This window comes from Petromyzon marinus, chromosome 3 (genome assembly GCF_048934315.1).
Source record: "Petromyzon marinus isolate PM22_M1 ecotype Great Lakes invasive population chromosome 3, UKy_Petmar_22M1.pri1.0, whole genome shotgun sequence".
NCBI lineage: Eukaryota > Metazoa > Chordata > Hyperoartia > Petromyzontiformes > Petromyzontidae > Petromyzon > Petromyzon marinus.
In genome coordinates, this window is record NC_133669.1 from 18,213,053 (window position 1) to 18,234,780 (window position 21,728).

Consider the following 21,728-nt stretch of genomic DNA (forward strand, 5'->3'; position numbering starts at 1 on the left):
TCAGCCCGCGGCCACCACCCCAGCCCCATCCCTTGCCTCATCACCAACGCGCGGGCAGTAAACTTCTGGCTGCGCGCACTCCACCCCAAAGCCTCGGACCCGGGGGATCCCCGGGTCCGAGCGGGCCTCCTCGCTCCGATACCCCCCGGGTCCACCCTCCCCGTATCCCACCCCGGCCACACGCCTCGGGCAGCCTCGCTCCCGTTACCTGCTCGTGCTGCCCCCTCTTGCTCGTTGCTCTCTGGCTCCGGGCAGCGCTGGGCTCCACGAGTCTCCTCTTTCCGCCTCCTCCTCCTCCTCCGCACTGCGCGCGTGATTTATTCAGTGAGCGACTGATGGATCCCGCCCGCTCTCCCCCTGTCTCTCTCCCTCCCGCTGTCTCCTCTCTCGCTCTCCCCCTCTCTCCCTCTTCTCCCCCCCTCTCTCGCTCTCACCCCCCCATCTCGCCCCCCCCTCTCTCATTCTCCCCCCCCCTCTCTCTCTTCTCCCCCCTCTCTCATTCTCCCCCCCCCTCTCTCTCTTCTCCCCCCTCTCTCTTCCCCCCCCCCCTCTCTCTCTCCCCTCTCTCTCTCCCCCCCTATCTCTCCCCCCCCTCTCTCTTCTCCCCCCCCCCCTCTCTCCCCCTCTCCCCCCCCCCTCTCTCTCGCGTGGTCCTGGCGGGGGATGGAGGGGGCGGGAAGAGCGCCCCCTCCTCCTGACGCTTCTGCTCTCTCCTCCCTCAGGCGGGGGTCACTCCCCTCCACCCCCCCCCCCCCCCGTTCTGTAGACGCTGCAGGTGGGGGCCCGAGGAAGCGTTGGGGGTCTAAGGCGGCGGAGACCCACAGCCCCGCCCCTCCCCCCCGTGGGACCCCCTCCCCCCACGAGGGACGCTCGTTCTAGCCGTCGTAAAGCGCCGCGCTGCGCTTAAGAACCATTTTGTTAATTAGGCTCTGAGCAGCGGCGGGAAGGGGGCAGTCGCTCCGGAGAGAATTTAGCCCCCCACCCCGCCACCCCGCCCCCCAATCCCTACACCCCCCACCCCCCCCCCCCCCCCTGTCCCAGGGCTGGCCATGATGAATGCGAGCGGCTCCGCGCGGTAATTGGCGCTGGGGGTTCGGTAAGGGAGGAGCGGCGGGGGGGGGGGGGGGCAAGAGACCCCCCCCCGCCTGCGATCTGTGGCCAAGCGCCCCTTAACCCCCGCGGGGAGGGGGCTGACGGGAGTGGGTGGGGGGGACGGCCGAGGGGAGAATATGGGCGGGGCGAGGGGAGGGGATGGGCGGGGCGATGGGAAGTGGATGGGGGGGGGGCGAGGGAATGGGGGGGGGGCGAGGGGATGGAGGGGAATGGGGGGGCAAGGGGAGGGGATGGGGGGGACGAGGCGAGGGGGGGCGAGGGTAGGGGGGGCGAGGCGAGGGGAGGGGCCGCTCACTCAGCACAATGGAGGCTTCATTGTAAACCAACACTTTATTTGAACACAATAATAAAATGGGGGTCATTCTGGGGGGCGTGATAGGCGGCGGCGGGGGGGGGGGGCGCTAAATCTTCTTGCTCTTCACTTCGTCCCGCGGCAGGAATGGCGGGCTCTCTGTCTGTCTCTCCACAGGGGGGTCTCGGAGTTGGGGGGTCGCAGGGGTCCCGGCTGGGTCGGGGGGGGGGGGGTCAGCAGGGGGTGCCGCGTCCCTCGAGGCGCAAGGAGCGCCGCATGGGCGAGAGGAGGACCTCGACTCCCGGCGCGACTCTGCGGGGTCAGTGATGCGCAAAGTTCACAACACGCAACATTTACCACAGCATACTACGTACACCGCTACACACTACGTACACCGCTACACACTACGTACACCGCTACACACTACGTACACCGCTACACACTACGTACACCGCTACACACTACGTACACCGCTACACACTACGTACACCGCTACACACCACGTACACCGCTACACACCACGTACACCGCTACACACCACGTACACCGCTACACACCACGTACACCGCTACACACCACGTACACCGCTACACACCACGTACACCGCTACACACCACGTACACCGCTACACACTACGTACACCGTTACACACTACGTATACCGCTACACACTACGTACACCGCTACACACTACGTACACCGCTACACACTACGTACACCGCTACATATAAAACCACATGTACTCCACACACGACATATACCACAACACACTACACATACCACAACACACAGCACAACACAGCGCATTCCACAACACATAACCACCTAATGACGACCGCTTATGTTGCGATCGAAACGTCGCAGTTTGTTATTCTCTTTGAACCTATCTCCGTGACTTTACCGAAAGACCCAAAGAAATACATAACATATACCAAAACACTCCACACACCACACACCATATACCACAACACACAACATATACCGCAGCAATGATAAAGATGCCCCGTAGAGTCTTTCACAGATCGTCGGGGCAAGCGGTGTTAATGGCACACGAGGGAGTTGGCTTGACCAGGACCACACCCGGCCGCCTTTGTCTCCCCAGTGGCTATGTTTACACACCACACCAGGTACTCATTTGAGGCTGAGTCGACCTAGGGGAGGCCGAGGACCAGTTCAGATAATCGTCACTGGTGCTGGCCGTGAGCAGGAATCGAAGCCGGGTAGCCGGGTTCGTAGTGCAGCGCGCTAACCGCTACACTACCGCTCCCTCTGCAATACTCTGATGGAGCACACGTACCGTACACAACACCGCAAAGATGATATATACACACGCTGCCATGTAATGGCGCAATACCAACACAGACGAGTACACATGACCCCCTCCTCACACTCCACCCGACTCCACACACACCTCACACAACAGTCTACCCTCCACACACCACACACCCAACCTCACACACCACCCGACTCCACACACACCTCACACAACAGTCTACCCTCCACACACCACACACCCAACCTCACACACCACACAGTACACCACATAATACACACACACACACAGTCTACCCTCCACACAGTAACACCACACACCCAACCTCGCCCTCCACACACACAGTACACCGCATAATACACACACACACCAAATAATATACATTCCCGCCCCCACATACACACCACATCACACGGTACACACACCACACCACGAGGGACACGCTGGTTACCCTGCCACACGAGGGAGACAATGGTTACCCTGCCACACGAGGGAGGCAATGGTTACCCTGCCACACGAGGGAGACAATGGTTACCCTGCCACACGAGGGAGACAATGGTTACCCTGCCAAGCGAGAGACACGCTGGTTACCCTGCCACACAAGGGAGACAATGGTTACCCTGCCACACGAGGGAGACGCTGGTTACCCTGCCACACGAGGGAGACAATGGTTACCCTGCCACACGAGGGAGACGCTGGTTACCCTGCCACGCGAGGGAGACAATGGTTACCCTGCCACACGAGGGAGACGCTGGTTACCCTGCCACGCGAGGGAGACAATGGTTACCCTGCCACGCGAGGGAGACAATGGTTACCCTGCCACACGAGGGAGACGCTGGTTACCCTGCCACGCGAGGGAGACAATGGTTACCCTGCCACACGAGGGAGACAATGGTTACCCTGCCACGCGAGGGAGACAATGGTTACCCTGCCACACGAGGGAGACAATGGTTACCCTGCCACACGAGGGAGACAATGGTTACCCTGCCAAGCGAGAGACACGCTGGTTACCCTGCCACACAAGGGAGACAATGGTTACCCTGCCACGCGAGGGAGACAATGGTTACCCTGCCACACGAGGGAGACAATGGTTACCCTGCCAAGCGAGAGACACGCTGGTTACCCTGCCACACAAGGGAGACAATGGTTACCCTGCCACGCGAGGGAGACGCTGGTTACCCTGCCACGCGAGGGAGACAATGGTTACCCTGCCACACGAGGGAGACAATGGTTACCCTGCCACGCTAGGGAGACAATGGTTACCCTGCCACACGAGAGAGACAATGGTTACCCTGCCACACGAGGGAGACAATGGTTACCCTGCCACACGAGGGAGACAATGGTTACCCTGCCACACGAGGGAGACAATGGTTACCCTGCCACACGAGCGAGACAATGGTTACCCTGCCACACGAGGGAGACGCTGGTTACCCTGCCACACGAGGGAGACAATGGTTACCCTGCCACGCTAGGGAGACAATGGTTAGCCTGCCACACGAGGGAGACGCTGGTTACCCTGCCACGCGAGGGAGACAATGGTTACCCTACCACACGAGCGAGACAATGGTTACCCTGCCACACGAGGGAGACGCTGGTTACCCTGCCACACGAGGGAGACAATGGTTACCCTGCCACACGAGCGAGACAATGGTTACCCTGCCACACGAGGGAGACACGCTGGTTACCCTGCCACACGAGGGACACAATGGTTACCCTGCCACACTTGGGAGACAATGGTTACCCTGCCACACGAGGGAGACGCTGGTTACCCTGCCACGCGAGGGAGACAATGGTTACCCTGCCACGCTAACGACGAGAGGTTACCCTGCCACACGAGGGAGACGCTGGTTACCCTGCCACACGAGAGACACGCTGGTTACCCTGCCACGCTAACGACGAGAGGTTACCCTGCCACGCGAATGAGACGTGGGGTTAACCTGACCGCTCTGCGTGGCCGTGGGAGGGAGGCCGTCGGCGCTCCGTCTCGCGGGGGGGATGGAGGGAGCCGCCGTGTGAGCTATGAAGCCGGCAATAGAGATTGAGCTTGTTAGCTCGACGGCTCAATTTACTAAAGGGGGCCTGACAGACATGATAGAACGCATTCAATTATGCCAGCGCGCCCACTCTGGCAATCAATGGCATCAGCATTCCCGCACGTGGGCCCCCCGTGCACGCACGCACTGCACACGTGACCCTGCACACGCACACACTGCACACGTGACCCTGCACACGTGACCCTGCACACGCACGCACTGCACACGTGACCCTGCACACGCACGCACTGCACACGTGACCCCGCACACGCACGCACTGCACACGTGACCCTGCACACGCACGCACTGCACACGTGACCCTGCACACGCACACACTGCACACGTGACCCTGCACACGCACACAGCCTGCACGCGTGCACAGCCTGATACTCTGTACACATGCAATGTATACGCACACCGTGCACACTCGCACCCTGTACAAAATCTGCACTACAAGCGTGTGACACGCGCCCACACACACAACGTACCTACACGCACCTTGCACACACACAAACCGTATCTGCATGCACACACACACACACACCGTGCACAAACACCCTACAATGCACACTGGCACCATCCACACACAAACCTGAATCACGCATCTTGTACATACCTACGTCGCACACGCACACACAAGACTGTGGTAGCCGACACACAACCCCCTGTACACATGCTCCCCCACGCCGTTGTGTTGATGTATGTTAAAACTCCTTTCGCGCCGTACATTGCTTTTACCACACACACACACACTCGCACACCCTGAACACCCGCCCCTGCACACCCTCTCACTCCCTGAACACATCCCCCTCGTGTGCACACTCACACGCACTAACGCAACACACGTACGCGCGCATGCGTGTGTGTGTGTGTGTGCACGTGCCTCATCTTCTTGGCTGGGGTGATGGAAAGTCGTTTCATCACGGAGCCCTGGGTCTCGTTACAGGGCAGCTCATCATCTGCACGCGCGCACGGGCACAGGTACGCGCGTACACATGTAAACACACACAGGCACGCGTGTGCAAACAGGCACGTGCACATGCAGGCAAGCATGCGCGCTCACAGGTACACGTACAAGCAGACACGAGATTACACAGGCACACACAGGCAGGCACACACGCACAAACACAGCAACACGCGCATGTGCGCACACAAGCGGGAACACGCACGAACCCACACGCATGCACACACAAACACAAATCCACCCACAGGAGCGCACGCACACGCAGGCACACACACGCGCGCGCAGGCACAAACACGCACACGCGACACACACACACACACGCAGGCACACACGCACACGCAGGCACACACACACACACGCAGGCACACACACACACACACGCAGGCACACACACACACACGCAGGCACACACACACACACGCAGGCACACACACACACACACGCAGGCACCCACACACACACGCAGGCACACACACACACACACACGCAGGCACACACACACACACACGCAGGCACACACACACACACACGCACACTCACACGCAGGCACACACACACACACGCAGGCACACACACGCACACGCAGGCACACACACACACACACGCACGCACGCGAGCCAGCCAGCGGTGTGGTCCCTCGCCTCCCCGAGTCCGGTACAACACGGCTTCAGCTCGGCTCACAACAACACACGTGGGGAGGGTTGCGCGGCCAAATTAAAATCCCTCACAACCCAAATCGACAAAGCGCATCGGCAGCATCGGCAGCAGCGGCAGCTCCCGTCGCTTCACCCGGGCCTAATAAATCGGAGCGGCGGCCGCATTCCGCCATTGGCCCGGACGGCACGGGGGGGGGGGGCCCCGTCGCCTCCAGAGGCCCCCCCCCCACAGTTAAAATACGTGCCCAAATAAAACTCCCGTAATTGCCATTATTTTTCAGGTGGCGCCGACAGCTCGTCCAGCACACGGAGCACATGGGGGAGGGGGGCAGTGGAGCAAGATGGGGTCCCGGGGGCGTGCTGGGGGGACTGGCGGGGGCGGGCGAGTGTGTGGGGGAGCGGGGACACACAACGTGCCATGCGGAGCACCACATCGCGGCTTTAACACGCACGCACCTAGCACAGGTGTAACACCTAGCACAGGTGTAACACCTAGCACAGGTGTTACACCTGTGCTAGGTGTTACACCTGTACTGTTCCGCAAATGTGTGGACAAGATCACGCTACCTTTTCCCTTTTTAACTCATGCTACTCCCCATTATCGCACTCTCCTAACTCCCATCACTCTACTCCCCATTCACACACTCTGCTACCCCTCTCATCTCACTCCAATCCCCATTCACACACTCTCCTACCTCTCCCCTCTCATCTCACTACTCCCCATTCACACACTCTCCTACCTCTCCCCTCTCATCTCACTCCAATCCCCATTCACACACTCTCCTACCTCTCCCCTCTCATCTCACTACTCCCCATTCACACACTCTCCTACCTCTCCCCTCTCATCTCACTACTCCCCATTCACACACTCTCCTACCTCTCATTTCACTCCACTCCCATTCACGCACTCTCCTACCTCTCCCCTCTCATCTCACTACTCCCCATTCACACACTCTCCTACCTCTCCCCTCTCATCTCACTACTCCCCATTCACACTCTCCTACCTCTCCCCTTTCACTCCACTCCCCATTCACACACTCTCCTACCCCTCTCATCTCACTCCAATCCCCATTCACACACTCTCCTACCTCTCCCCTCTCATCTCACTACTCCCCATTCACACTCTCCCCTCTCATCTCACTACTCCCCATTCACACTCTCCTACCTCTCCCCTCTCATCTCACTACTCCCCATTCACACACTCTCCTACCTCTCCCCTCTCACTCTACTCCCCATTCACACACTCTCCTACCTCTCTCATCTCACCACTCTCTCCTACCTCTCCCTTCTTATCTCACTCTACTCCCCATTCACACTCTCCTACCTCTCCCCTCTCATCTCACTACTCCCCATTCACACACTCTCCTACCTCTCATTTCACTCCACTCCCATTCACACACTCTCCTACCTCTCCCCTCCCATCTCACTCTACTCACCTCCACATGCATTCTCCGCTCCAGCAACCAAGGACTTGCATTGAAAGCCCCGCACAGTCAACATCCTCACAGTGGGAGGTCGCCCATTTTCTTTTGCTGACCTCTGTGGTCTGAATTTCTCTTCCCCCGGAAGTCCCTCGCCAGCAAACTCACAGCCCCCTTTGCTTGGTTCAATTCCAGGCTCCAGACCTCCACTTGTCCCTCTTCCTACGACTGCCTGCCTCTCTCTATAAAGTAAACATGCCCCACCGTTTCCATGCAGCACCTGCGTAGTACCACACTGAATGGCAACACTCGTTGTAGGAACAAAGGTTGAAGACACCCCCTGTATAGCCTCAACAGACTGTTGGGGCAAGTGCTGTTCGCGAGCACCTATTAAGGCCGGCACGGCGCGCGAGGGGGGTGGGTGGCCAACACCACGCCCGGCCGCCTTTGTCTCCCCAGCGGCGATGTTTACACACCGCATCAGGTACTCATTTGAGGCTTAGTCGACCTAGGCGAGGCCCAGGACCAGTTCAGATAATCGTCACTTGGTGTTGGCCGTGAGCGGGAATCGAACTCGGGTCGCCGGGATCGTAGCGCAGCGCGCCAACGGATAGACTTGCGCTCCCCACAACACAACGCACGGGACACACATACACAATTAGGGCGCTTGGCTACGAACGGTGCGAAACAAGTTCAACATACATACACAAAAACCATTCAACACACACATAACACGCTGCACACGGCACCACACATCGTCGAATCACAACACGCACGGCGATCTCCCTCGATTCCACCACCGCACTCCGCTCTCTCTCGGCTCAGCGGGGGTGGGGGGGGGCACGGTCCCCAGGCCAAAATACAAAAGTGAGCAGCACTCTCGACATTCACCCCAGGCATCAAACCTCCACTCAAAATGGCACCATCGCCATCCACAAGCATCCGTCGAGCACAGCAGAGTGGGGGGGGGGGCAATGCAAAGCACTTTCCTTCCTCTAAACATGGAAACTTAGTACGTCGGATTGCAATGGTAAGAGGGTTGCCCGTGTCTCGTCGGACGAGGGGGAAGGGGGGGAACGTGGGGGGGGGGGAGAACGGAACGGGCGAAGAGAGATGGTGCCTAGTGGCTCAGAGGTCTGAGGTCATTGGCTCGCCGAGCACGATTGAAAACTATACTCAATATTTTTTTTATTTTACCAGGTAATGCCCACCGAGCTATGTGGCTCTTTTTCAGAAGCGACCTGGCCACAAATGACAGCTCAACGAAGTGGATTTGTCACGTGGAAATTTCGAGCAGCCAAATACTGTAAACGCACACCGGTTCTAAATGTGGAGGGGAAAAACGGAGGACCCTGGGAAAAAAAATCCACGGGGAGAGCACGCAAACTCTAAATATACAGCAGCAGGCGTCAGGGTCGCCATCGAACCCACGACCTCCTGTATACCAGGTGAGGCAGTTAACATCTCCTAGCCACCGCAGCAGCCCCAAAACATCAGATAGTTGAGTGTAGTGAGTTCATCGTCTGAAATCCGATCGCCAATGACTGCACCCACAGAAGAAAAATAAAAAAAAAACCCCATCGCATTAAACTCGGAGCCGCACTTGATTTGGCGAAAAAAGAATTCCAGGCCCCCGAGGATTCAATATTTTAATCGGTTCCACATTCACGCGGGCGCGGGTTGGCGGAAAGTGATGCGCCCCCTCCCACCTCCCCCCCCGGCTTCCGCCCCCGCGCTCTGTGAAACTACAGTCACTTGAAGGTAGCCGTTTGATATCCGCTTCCGTGGGCCGTTTCCCCACCGCTAATGGACGCTTTGTTCCACAACGGCGAGAGCGCCGTCGTGACCACATTGGGGACAATGTCGGAATAAAAATATTTATTTGTACTGGAGAAATCCGACGAGCTGCAAAGCTCTTTTTCACAGATGTCCAGTTGGGGTGGGTCAGAACGTACAAAAACACGATAGGAGTGCAAAGCATAGGAAAGGAAAACAAATCGCTTAACAAAAACATAATGTTTTTTTTCATGTGACCAAGTAAAGACCTCCGAGCTATTAGCTAATTTTTCAGAAACCAACCTGGCCACAATTGATAGCTCAACGAAGTGGCTCATCATGTGCAAATTTTACAGCAGCAAAACAATCCGAGCGCACGTTTCTAAATGTTGTCGTCCAGGGAGCGGCGAGACGGGCGCACTCGTGCACGCTGTGGGGTGGGCGTGCGTGCGCGGGCGCACCTTCAAAGCGCACATTTCATTCATCTCCTGGACGTGTGTGCAAAAAGAGCTTCATAGCTCACCGGATTCCTGCAGTATAAACATTCCTATTCTGAAGGCATGTGCTGTAGATGTGCACTCCCTCCAAATCTCCACTTCATCCCTCGTCCTCCACCCATACTCCCCACCCCCCCCCCCAGTTCAGTTATCTGCAAGGGCCCCCAGTCTCTCTCGCATGTCTCTCTCTCTCTCTCGTCCTGTCCGCATGGGAACCGAGTCTTCCAATTACCCTCTTGGGCAGCCGCCGCTCTCCTGATTCCCCCCCTCTATTTCGGTGCTGCCCCCCCCCCCCCCCCCCACGACGGCGCCTGTGAAGGGGCATCTCGTATCAATCGAGGAGGAGGAAACACTCTCAGCTCCGGGCCCCCTAATGGAGTGTGCAGCGACACGCGTGCCTTCCCCCCCCCCCCCCCCCCCACTCGCTTGCGCTCGACCTCACACACGCGTGACCTCACACGTGCAAGGATACCACTTGGCCACAACCTCTCTCTTGTACACGGCGGCGCAATGAATTACATGGGGTCCTCGCACGCGCGACCTCACACACACACACGAGTGCACACGCGCGACCACGCAATGGATTGCATGCGGCCCTCACAGACATACAACCTCATGCACGTGCACATACACGATCTCGCACGCAGGCACATACACTCAAAGTCGACCCCTCTCATACACACACACACACATGCTCAAACACGACCACGCTGGCTTATAAGCAGCAGCCTCCCGCAGGCACACGCGACTTCACACACACACACACACAAGACAAAGATCCCCCGTAAAGCCTTAACAGACTGTCGGGGCAAGTGCTGGAAGCGAGCACCAATGAAGGCTGGAATGGCACACGAGGGGTTGGGGGGCCAGCACCACGCCCGGCCGCCTTTGTCTCCTCATTGGCGATGTTAACACACCGCACCAGGTACTCATTTGAGGCTATGTCGACCTAGGGGAGGCCCAGAACCGGTTCAGATAATCGTCACTGGTGTTGGCCGTGAACGGGAATCGAACTCGGGTCGCCGGGTTCATAGCGCAGCGGGCTAACCACCACACTACCGTTCCCCACGTACACACACACACACACGACCTCAGACACTCACGATTGTGCACACACACACTCACCCTCCACCTTGCTTTTACACACACATGCTTAAATACAACCCATAAGGCTTACACATGACCTCACACACGCACCACATTCTCTCACACACACGCACCACATTCTGTCACACAAACACATTCTCACACACACGTACCACATTCTCACACACACAAGGATACTCTTTCAAACACTCATACGCACCAAGACACACGACCTCACAGGCACACTTACACAGCTCAACAAAAACAACCGCCACTTCGCCACCAAGTTGGGTACACTCTGAGGCCACCTGAAGTATCGAAGGCTCGCCGCTGGCAGGAGATGACGGGGACAGACCCAGGCGCCATGGGTTGACCGACTGAGATGACTGGCAGATGCACCACCTGTGCTTCCCCACTTTGCCAACTCGCTGCGTTACAGCTGCCCGCCGCTCGGCTTGTTGTTGTTAGCGTCGCTCCCCCGCCTTAACAGACTGTTGGGGCAAGCGCTGTTAAGCGAGTAGCACCTATGAAGGCCGGCACGGCACACGAGGGGGTGGGTGGCCAACACCACGCCCGACCGCCTTTGTCTCCCCCAGTGGCGATGTTTACACACCACACTAGGTACTCATTTTGAGGCTGAGCCGACCTAGGGGAGACTCCAAAACTGGTTCAGATCATCGCCACCGGTGTTGGCCGTGAGCTGCGCGTCAACTGCTCCACCACTGCTCCACCACTGCTCCCCCGCCCTCAGACACGCGCGCACACACACAAGGACCATCGCCTGAAACGTCACCCTCACGACATGCTGCATTTCGCTCCGTTATAAATCTGTGGTCGTGGCGAACGTGGTGGTTGGTTTTTTTCTTTCTGCCTGTGCAGCACTGCTAGTGCAGCCCCATAATTTTTTTTTTAATTAATGTTATGAAGGCGCGCGCAGACGCATATAATCCTTTGCACGCAAACGACCTTGTACACTCGGGACACCAAGCATACGCGCGCACACACACACACACAGACACATGCACGTGCCTACACACACACGCACGCGCAAGAGCAAACGCAGAAATCTCTTTCACACAGGCTTAGGCATGCGCATGCACGCGCGTTCGCTTGGACCCTCCCCTCTCTCTCTCTCTCACCCACACCGACTTTCTCTCACATTGTAAGTCGCTCGCACGCACGCACGCACACACAGTGCCTCAATCACACTCGGTGACACGCGCACAATCACGCCTCGGCTCGCTCTCAAATCGCTCGCTCGCACGTCGTCGCCATCCCATTCTCTCGCTCTCTCACGCGGGCGGGCGGGCGGGCGGGCGGGCGCACGGCGGCAGCGGCGGCGTACCTCCCCCCTCGCCGCAATTACGCGGAATTAACTCTCACGGCGTCAATTACCGCCTCTCCCTTGGGCGCGAGGCGGCCAACTGGACAGCGGAGCCACGCGGTGACGGCACAACGCACGTGCCTCCGCTGCGGCGGCTTTGTGACGACATCGATCAACACCCCACACCCACCCGCCCCATTCTGGGAACCTCCCCAACACCCACCCCACCCCCTTCAACCTCCCCCCCCCCCACCTCTCCACAACAGCCCCCCCCCACCTCTCTATTGCACAATGGCGCAGCTGCGTGTGCACAATGCATCACTCCAGTCCAGAGCGGCTTGTTAGGCACGCACTACTGGATGGATGCGCGTTTACCTTGGGGGGGGGGGGGGGTAGCGACGTGACACAAACTCTAATTACCCAGAGGAGTGTGAGCGATGGCCGCTAAAGCGATGCTTTAACGCACCCGCCCCGGAGCCAGAGCCCTATCCCCCCCCCCCACCCCCTCCCACGCCAAGCCCCCACCCCACCGACATCCAACCTCCACCCTGCGGCGCGGCCAAATCTGTTACCGGGCCGACGGCGATTGCCAATTACAGCGTAAGTTGACACGGGGCCCGGAGACCACGTCCAATCACAACGCAGCAGAGCGGTGCTCATGGCAAAAAGGGGGGGGGGGGGGGGAAGGAACAGAGGCCCTCTGGACACCCCCCCCCGCCCTCCTTCTCCACGCCAGCCCATGTAACCCCCCCCCCTCCCCCCCCACTGACCATCCGCAATCAATCCGGCCCAATCGGCTCAGGTGAAATCAATGAACGTTTAGGCACAAGGGGGGGGGGGGGGGTGGGGGTGGTGTGCGTGTAAGCCGGGAGTGGTGCACACCTGTGGGGGTGAAGACGATGAGGTTGTCGGAGGTTGCCCGCTCCTCCGTGACCTGGGGCGTCAACAGGTGCCCTGGTGAGGCCTGCTCAAACACACGCGGCGGGGGTTGGTGTGCAACCCGCACACGGAGACACCGGGACCAACACAAGGTACACGCGCCACGACGACCACAACAACAGCCACCGACGTCGCCACTGCGCGCTGTTGAGGTCCACGTCAGGGGTGTCGAATACTCGCTGGCAAAGAGGTCACGGGGAGGACCAAGCAATGTGTCCGGGCCGACTGGTAAGATAACTGGCAGATGCACCACCTGTGCTTCCCCGCTGTGCTAACTTGCTGCGTTTTCGACGCTCCTCCGCCAACGTTTGAACAGCACTCGTGCGCACACACACACACACAGAAAGGCGTGCGTTTCAAACATCATACACGTGTGTGTGTGACGCACACGTCACGCATATGCCGGGAATCCTCCCACGCATGTATCACGCGCGTCAATCGCTTCACAAACCCGGCCAGGCATGCGCCACACATCACACGAGGCACAAACCACACAGCGCACACACACACACACACTTTCCATACACAGTACACACACATTACACAAAGATGAAGATCCCCCGTATAGCCTTAACAGGATTTTGGGTCAAGTGCTGTTACACGAGCACCTATGAAGGCCGGCACGGTAAACATGGGGGTGGGTGGCCAGCATCACGTCCGACCACCTTAGTCTTCCCAGTGATGCTTACACACCACACCAGGTACTCATCTCGAGGTTGAGTCGACCTCGGGGACACCCAGGACAGGTTCAAATATTCGTCACTGGTGTTGGCCGTGAGCAGGAATCGAACTCTGGTCTCCGGGTTCGTAGCGCAGCGCGCTGACCGCTCCACTACCGCTCCCCGCACACATAGCACACACACTCACTCTCATCACACACATTACATACACACCCCACAAAACTGCGCGGAGCACATTACACAAACTGCACACACAATAACCACACCATAGACACGTGCATTACGATACACACAGACATTACACACGGCATACCAAGACAAAAATCACCCCCCCACCGCCCCATCATGCAAACTCTTGAGGCCGGTACTGTGAGCGAGATTAAGGCCAGGCACGGCACGGCGCCACGATGGGTTTGGTGTGGCCACCACCACCCAGTGGTCAAGTCGCCTTCTTGTCTCAGCAGCGCCGATGTTGACACACCGCACCAGGTACTCATTTGAGGTCGAGCCGATCTAGGGGAGGCCCAGGACCGGTTCAGATAATCGTCACTGGTGTTGGCCATGAGCGGGGATATCCAACTCGGGTCGCCGAATTCGTAGCGGAGCGCGCCGACCGCTGCACTACCGCTCCCCAACACATAGAGACCATACACACACCGCACACGCATGCACACACCGCACACGCATGCACACCACATACATACTTTCTCTTGCACACACACATTTCACTTGGCATGTCACTGGCATGTCACGCTTGTAAATGAGACCTCGCCTGGCCTCTCGAGCGCTCGCCCAGTTAAACAACGTAAAAACTTGACATCAGAGCACGACAAATACATTTCACATTACACGTGGAACACAACGCACATCGGCACACAACGTGTATTCATGCACATCTTACATTCGGATATGCGTGCCCCACTCAAGGACATGTGCACATACACCCACGCACCCTCAAGCACCAAACATCTGCACTTGCAACCAAAGACAAAGATCCCCCGTATAGCCTGTTGTGGCCAGTGCTGTTGGCGAGCACCTATGTAGGCCGGCACAGCACACGAGCGGGTGGGTGATCAGCGCTACGGCTGGCCACCTTTGTCTCCCCAGTGGCAATGTTCACACATCGCACCAGGTACTCATTTAAGGCTGCTTTTGGACTTAGGGGACGCCCAGCACCGGTTCAGATAATCGTCAATTGTGGACACACAAATACAAACGCACCCACATTGCGCACACACATGAACACAGCACACATGAACACACACACCCTCTCTCCAATACATCTACACGCTTAGGTACCCACCGCACACACCTCCCCGTCGCTCACACAAACGAACGCACGCTAACGAGCAAGACGTGCGCATGGGCACACGGCGCATCCCCGCGGATGTGGTTACGCTGACAGCGGCAGAGGAACAGATCATCGAGATGAAAGGAGTCAGACAGTCTGGTGGATTCGTGCAATCGGCACGAAAAAAAAGTCACACCACAAGGCGCGAGCGGACGTCAAGCTGGAGGAAGCAATTAGGGCGACTCGCGCGAAAACACGAGCAGGAGAGCAACGGGACATGAGCTGCTGCTTCTGCTGCCCATGTGCCAACGGGCAGCAGCTGCTGCTACTGCTGCTGCCCAGAGCCATGGGTGGGAGCAATTTCCACCACCTCCTCACTAGCCCCACCTACCCACCATCCTGAACAGCCCACCATTCCCCCCCACCCACCACCCCCCCCTCCTGCCCACCATCCCGAAAGCTGCCCATCCCCGCCTGCCCACCATCCCAACAGCCCACTATTTCCGACTGTCTCCCATCCCACCATCCCAACAGCCCACCATCCCCACCTGTCTCCCATCCCACCATCCCCGCCTGCCCATCATCCCAACAGTCTCCCATCCCATCATCCCAATACCCCACCATCCCCGCCTGTCTCCCATCCCATCATCCCAACACCCCACCATCCCCGCCCGTCTCCCACTCCATCATCCCAACAGCCCACCATCCCCGCCTCTCTACCACCCCACCATCCCATCATCCTCATGCCTGCCCGCCCAGCGACTCGCGCACCTCGTGCGGCGAGCGAACAAGGGAGGCGACCTCGCGCATCTTCGGGGGGAGGGGGTGCGATTCGGTGAAACAGAAAATACATCAATTACCATGGATTAATTAGATTAATAAAAGCCATTTCTCCCCTCTTTGCTCCCTCCGGGCATTTCCCACACGCAGAGATTAAGTGCGTTACTCAAATCAATGAAGGCCGGGCGATAATGCACGACGGGATAATAGGGGTTTCATGCTCGGGGATCATTTTAAAGGCATTAAAGGCTCGCGATAACACAGGCAGGTTCATATATTTGAGCAGACAGTCGCCTAATGGGCATTGGACCTCAAACGGGCCCCCCCCCTCCCTCTCAGCACACCCTCTCCCCTGCCCCTCCTCTCGGTTCCTACGCATTTCACGGCAGTGTTGGCGAAGCCCTCCTCCTGCACGCACACCCGCACACCGTCGCTTGCCATCCTCCAACCCCCGTCTCCCGTACCACTGGGAGTAGTGAATCACCGCTGCCCCCCCCACCAAACCCCGTACCATGGTGAGTCACCCCACACCGTGATGAGCGGTGTGGTGAGGTGCCCCCGCCCACCCTGTGAAATGCCAAGTGGTTCGGCACCCCAGCGCCATGCTGAGAAGCGAGGAACCCCACACCCCCCCCACCACGTCGTGGTGAGTGGCGAGGCACCGCGGTGAGGTACCCTGGCAAGGTACTGTTTTTAGCGGCGAGGTAACCCCCAACCCCCCTCTGCCGTGACGAGTGAAGATGTACGCCAGCGAGGCGAGTTGTGTGAAGCCCCCCCCGCCGCCCCGTACCGTGGCGAGTGGCGAGTCGCAGGCGAGGAAGGGAGTGGTGAGCAGCGAGCCACCCGCACACCACAGGAGCCCTGGGGAGAGAGAAACGCGCGTCAAACACAGCGGCCCGCGCTCTTAATCCCCGCTAATCCCTCTCTGCCTCTCACGCCACTTTACTACACGTGCGGGGTAGGGGTGGAGCGGGTGGAGGGGGGCACGCGCGGGCTCCGAGCCCCCGCACCCCTCGCCTGACAATAAAAGTTGGCTGGGCAAGGCGCATCCAAGGAGGGAATGCTGAGGAGCAGGAGGCAAAGATCCCCCGTGTAGCCCACGCAGCAATGCGAGGGCAAGTGCCACGGCGCATGAAGGTGCGGTTTTGACCTGCACCATGACCGTTGGCCTTCGTCTCCCCGGTGCAGATGTTTACACACCACGCCAGGCGGAGATAGGTAGGGGAGGCCCACAACCGGTTCCGATATTCGCCACTGATGTAAGCCGTGAGCGGGAACTGCACCCACGAAATCAGGCTCGTACTGCACTGCGCTAACCACTGCGTCATCACGCACGCTCGTATGCATTCACACAAACACACGTAAGCGCAGGCACACACTAACGTACATTGGGACAGATACAAACACGCACATATGCACCTGCACACACACGCGCGCGCGCGAATACATAAACGCACAAGCACACGCAACAACAACCGCCGTTCGCCACTAAGTGGCGGTCACGTCACCATGGTACTTGTGCCAGGCTAGGTACACCTTGAAGCCACGCTGAAGTGTCGAAAGCTTGCTGGCAGGTCAGGGAACAGACCTATGTGCGCCATAGGTTGACTGGTTGAAATGACTGGAAGATGCACCACACCTGTGCCCCACACTGTGCCCAGCTTGTTCTATTTTATCCGCCCAGCGCTCCGCTCGCTGTTGTGAGCGTTGCTTCTCCGCTCCCTGTTGTTGCTGGAGTGCGACTGCCTCCAACTACTCCCAGTAGCGTCCATCACGAGCCTCCTCCACAGAGGCCGATCTTCACACCACTGGTACTGCCCATCGGCAAGTCCACTCAGCTCCACATCCTTTCTTTAACGCATCAGTCCATCTCTTCGTTAGCCCGTGTCACGGCCATTTGGCCCACTATCTGGCCAAACAGAAACCGCTTGGGCATACCAGCCCGCACAAAGACAAAGATCTCCCATATAGCCTTAACAAACTGTTTGGGCAAGTGTGTTAACGAGCATCTACGAAGGCCGGCACGGCACACGAAGGCTGCCTTTGTCTCCCCAGTGGCGATGTTTGCACATCGCACCAGGTACTCATTTGAGGCTGAGTCGACCTAGGGGAGGCCCAGGACCGGTTCAGACAAGCGTCACTGGCGTTGGCCGTGAGCGAGAATCGAACTCGGATTGCCCGGTTCATTGCGCAGCCCGCGAACCGCTGCGCGACCGCTCCCCACAAGCCCACACACACAGAGACGCGCGACATACGCCTACAAGAGCACCCACCCACACACACGTGCACCACGCATCACGCGCACAAACACAAATGCACACGCGCCAAACGCACACCTGTCCTCGCAGCCGCTGGCGCACTCAAGCAACGCAAACCCGACGGTGCCCAATGAATCATTGCCACGATCATCATCATCATCATCGGCACCATCATCGGCGCCGCCATCACCGCCACACGGGTGGCCTGGCCCGCCAGTGCCCCGGCGGCGGGGGAGCTGAGCTGCGCCAAGTGGATTTGTCGCGAAAGGGCGCCGCCTCGTCGTCTAAAACCAGCCCCCTCGTGCCAGCGTGGTGCTTGCGCACAGGGGCAGGATGTGTGTGTGTGTGGGAGTGGTAGCATCGCAGTCAGCGCGCCGCACTACGAACCCGACAGCCCGGGTTCGATTCCTGCTCAGGGCCAACGCCGGTGACGATTCTCTGAACCGGTCCTGGGCCTCCGCTAGGTCGACTCAGCCTCAAATTAGTACCCGGTGCGCTGTGTAAACATCGCTAGTGGGCAGACAAACAGCACTTGCCCCAAAAAGTCTGTTAAGGCTACACGGGGGATCTTTGTCTTTGTGTGTGGGCTCGGTGTGTGCAGCATGTGCTCGCGAGGAGGGCTGGCGGGCGCCACTTGTTTCACCGACGGGTGCTCCGTTAATCCTCACACCGGGGCCAACAACAGTTTCATGAGCAGCGCGACCAGGGACGTAAAGCCCACGGCGGTGGTCCACACACACGCACACACCGAGCAGCCACGCTGAGACAAAGACCTCCACACCCCCCCCCCCCCCCCCCCGTAAAGACTTAACACACTGTTTGGGCGAGTGCTGTTAGCGAGCACATATAAAGGCTGGCACGGCACACGAGGTGGGTTGCGGGTGGCCAGCACCACGCCCGACCGCCTTTGTCTCCCCAGCGACGATGTTTTTTACACACCGCACCAGGAACTCATTTGAGGCCGAGCCGACCGAGGGGAGGCCCGAGACCAGTTCAGATAATCGTCACCGGCGTTGGCCCCGAGCGGGAATCGAACACACGCGCAACTTGCAACTTCAATGCTACCGAACCTACGAGGTGATAAACAAGACAGTTACACGCGATCCTACAGCCAAAAGTCACGCACAAAGATCCCCCATACGGCCACTGACATTGCGAGGGCAAGTACTGTTTATAGACACGAAGGGGTGGAATGGCGAGCAAAACCCCCTATCATTTTCAGTCTACTTGGTGCTCATTTGAAAGTCAAGTCGGCCTCAGGGAGACTGAGGGCTGACTGAGATAGCACTGGTTACCGATGATAGCCGTGGCCAGGAATGGTTGCTGTGTTCACAGCACAATGCGCTAAACACTTCAACCACCATTACCCGCTGACACAAAGATCCCCCCGTATCGCCTTTAATGCAACGCTTATTTGTTTTGGTGAAGATAATGGAAAGGCCCCCACTTATTAAGACACAAAACAGACACCCCTTTATCTCCCACAGTGGTGACGTTCACACACCGCACCAGGTACTCATTTGAGGCCGAGTGGACCTAGGGGAGGCCCAGGACCGGTTCAGATAATCGTCACCGGTATTGGTGGCCGTGAGCGGCAATCGAACTCAGGTCACCGGGTTCGTAGTCCAGCTCGCTAACCGCTGCACTACCGCTCCCCACTACAGCCGCACGGGCACCTACCCAACACACGGCAGGCAGCAGCGAGCGGTCGCAAACACGGCGACTTGACACGCGTGTGCAGGAGCACGCGTGTGCACGAGATCGCGCGTGCATGAACTACTGTGCACACGAGCTCGCGCGCGCAACGGGCGGGGGACAGACAGGTCTCGGCGGCGCTCACGGTGATCGTGCCCCATCGGCAGAGGCAGCCATCAGCGCGACCTTTTAATTAGCGTGACGTGACGAAACGCACGGCCACAACGCCGCCGCCACCACCTCCACCCGCGGACAACAGCGGGGGGGATGTCACGATCGCCTGCTCACCCGCCCCCTTTCTATGCTCGCTCACTCCCTCAACCCACAAATTCACTCGACGCGCTAATCCCATTCATCCTCCCGCTCCCTCACCCGCCCACTCACCTGCTCAATCGCACACCCGCTCACCCGCTCAACCGCCCCATCCACTCGCTCACTCACTCACTCAACCATCCGCTTACCCACCTCGCTCACTCACCAACTCGCACGCTCGCTCGCCGCTCAGCCACTCACCCGGGTCGCTGGACAGTGGGACGAGGAGCTCCCCTCCGGTCACCGCATCCTCCTCCTCCTCGCCCTCTTGCTGCTGCGCCTCCACTCGCTGCCGCTCGGGGGTGCGAGCGGCCGCCGCTTGGCTCGGCACCAGGTACTTGCTGATTGACAGCTCCAACTGGCGCCGTCCGATAAAATAACGACGCTCCATTAGCGCGTGGAGGCACGGGGGCAGCGACGCCCCTCCTCTCACGCTCGCGTTGCCGCACGCGGTAATTGCTCCGCCCCCCCCCCCCTTTTTTTTTAAAAGGCAGCCGATAATGAGCAATGCAAACCGGGCCTTTTAATGAGCGCGCCTCGTTGTTCTGCTACATTAAATAACCTCGCATCCCCGGAGAGCAGGGTTAAGAGATTGACTTCGACATAGCCCATTTACTGTGCTGCAGGTAATTAATCCACAAAACTTATGCAAACTATCTGCTCGTTGGCTGCCTGTGTGTGGTGGTGGTGGTGGAGGGAAGCAAGGGTTACCTGCTCATGCCCCCCACCCCCGTGATCCCCCCCCTGTGACCCCCCCCCCCCGTGATCCCCCCCCCCACCCCGTGATTCTTGCCCAAGGCTCGCAAGCGGATCTCACCTCATCCACGTCTCTCTCAGAGGCCAGCGACTCTGCTGGGCTCGGTTCCACCTGACAGCACCTAGCATGACGTGACCACACGTGACCACACACACACCATTGATTCTAAAGACAAAGATCCCCCGTATAGCCTGAACAGACTTTTGGGGCGAGTGCTGTTAGCAAGCACCTACCATGGCGGGCACGGCACACGAGGTGGTGGGTGGCCAACGCCACGCCCAGCCACTTTTGTCTCCCCAGTGGCGATGTTTACGCACCACAGCAGGTACTCATCCGAGGCTGAATCGACCTAGGGGAGGCCCATGACTGGTTCAGATAACCGTCACTGGAATTGGCCGTGAGCGGGAATCAAACTCGGGTCGCCGGTTCTTTAGCGCAACTCGCTAACCATTACACGACTGCTCCCACATGCACCACACACACATACTATGGATACCAAAAAGACAAAGATCCCCCATATAGCCTTAACAGACTGTAGGGGGCAAGTGCTGTTAGCGAGCACCTATGCAGGCCGGGACGGTA

At 58.6% G+C, this 21,728-nt stretch overlaps 1 protein-coding gene across 1 annotated transcript in view; it reads right to left on the minus strand.

The window, feature by feature from the left end:
- Positions 1-1,428: 1,428 nt before the first annotated feature.
- The window catches only part of DLGAP5 (DLG associated protein 5), a 49,280-nt gene continuing 28,980 nt past the window's right edge, over positions 1,429-21,728 (minus strand). The window contains exons 15-20 of the mRNA XM_076052027.1: positions 21,207-21,267; positions 20,591-20,747; positions 16,915-16,985; positions 13,317-13,398; positions 5,594-5,669; positions 1,429-1,717 (exon numbers count right to left, since the gene is read on the minus strand). Of these exons, the coding sequence (XP_075908142.1) occupies positions 1,639-1,717; positions 5,594-5,669; positions 13,317-13,398; positions 16,915-16,985; positions 20,591-20,747; positions 21,207-21,267 (526 nt within the window). The 3' untranslated portion in view covers positions 1,429-1,638. The remainder of the gene's footprint in view (positions 1,718-5,593; positions 5,670-13,316; positions 13,399-16,914; positions 16,986-20,590; positions 20,748-21,206; positions 21,268-21,728) is intronic.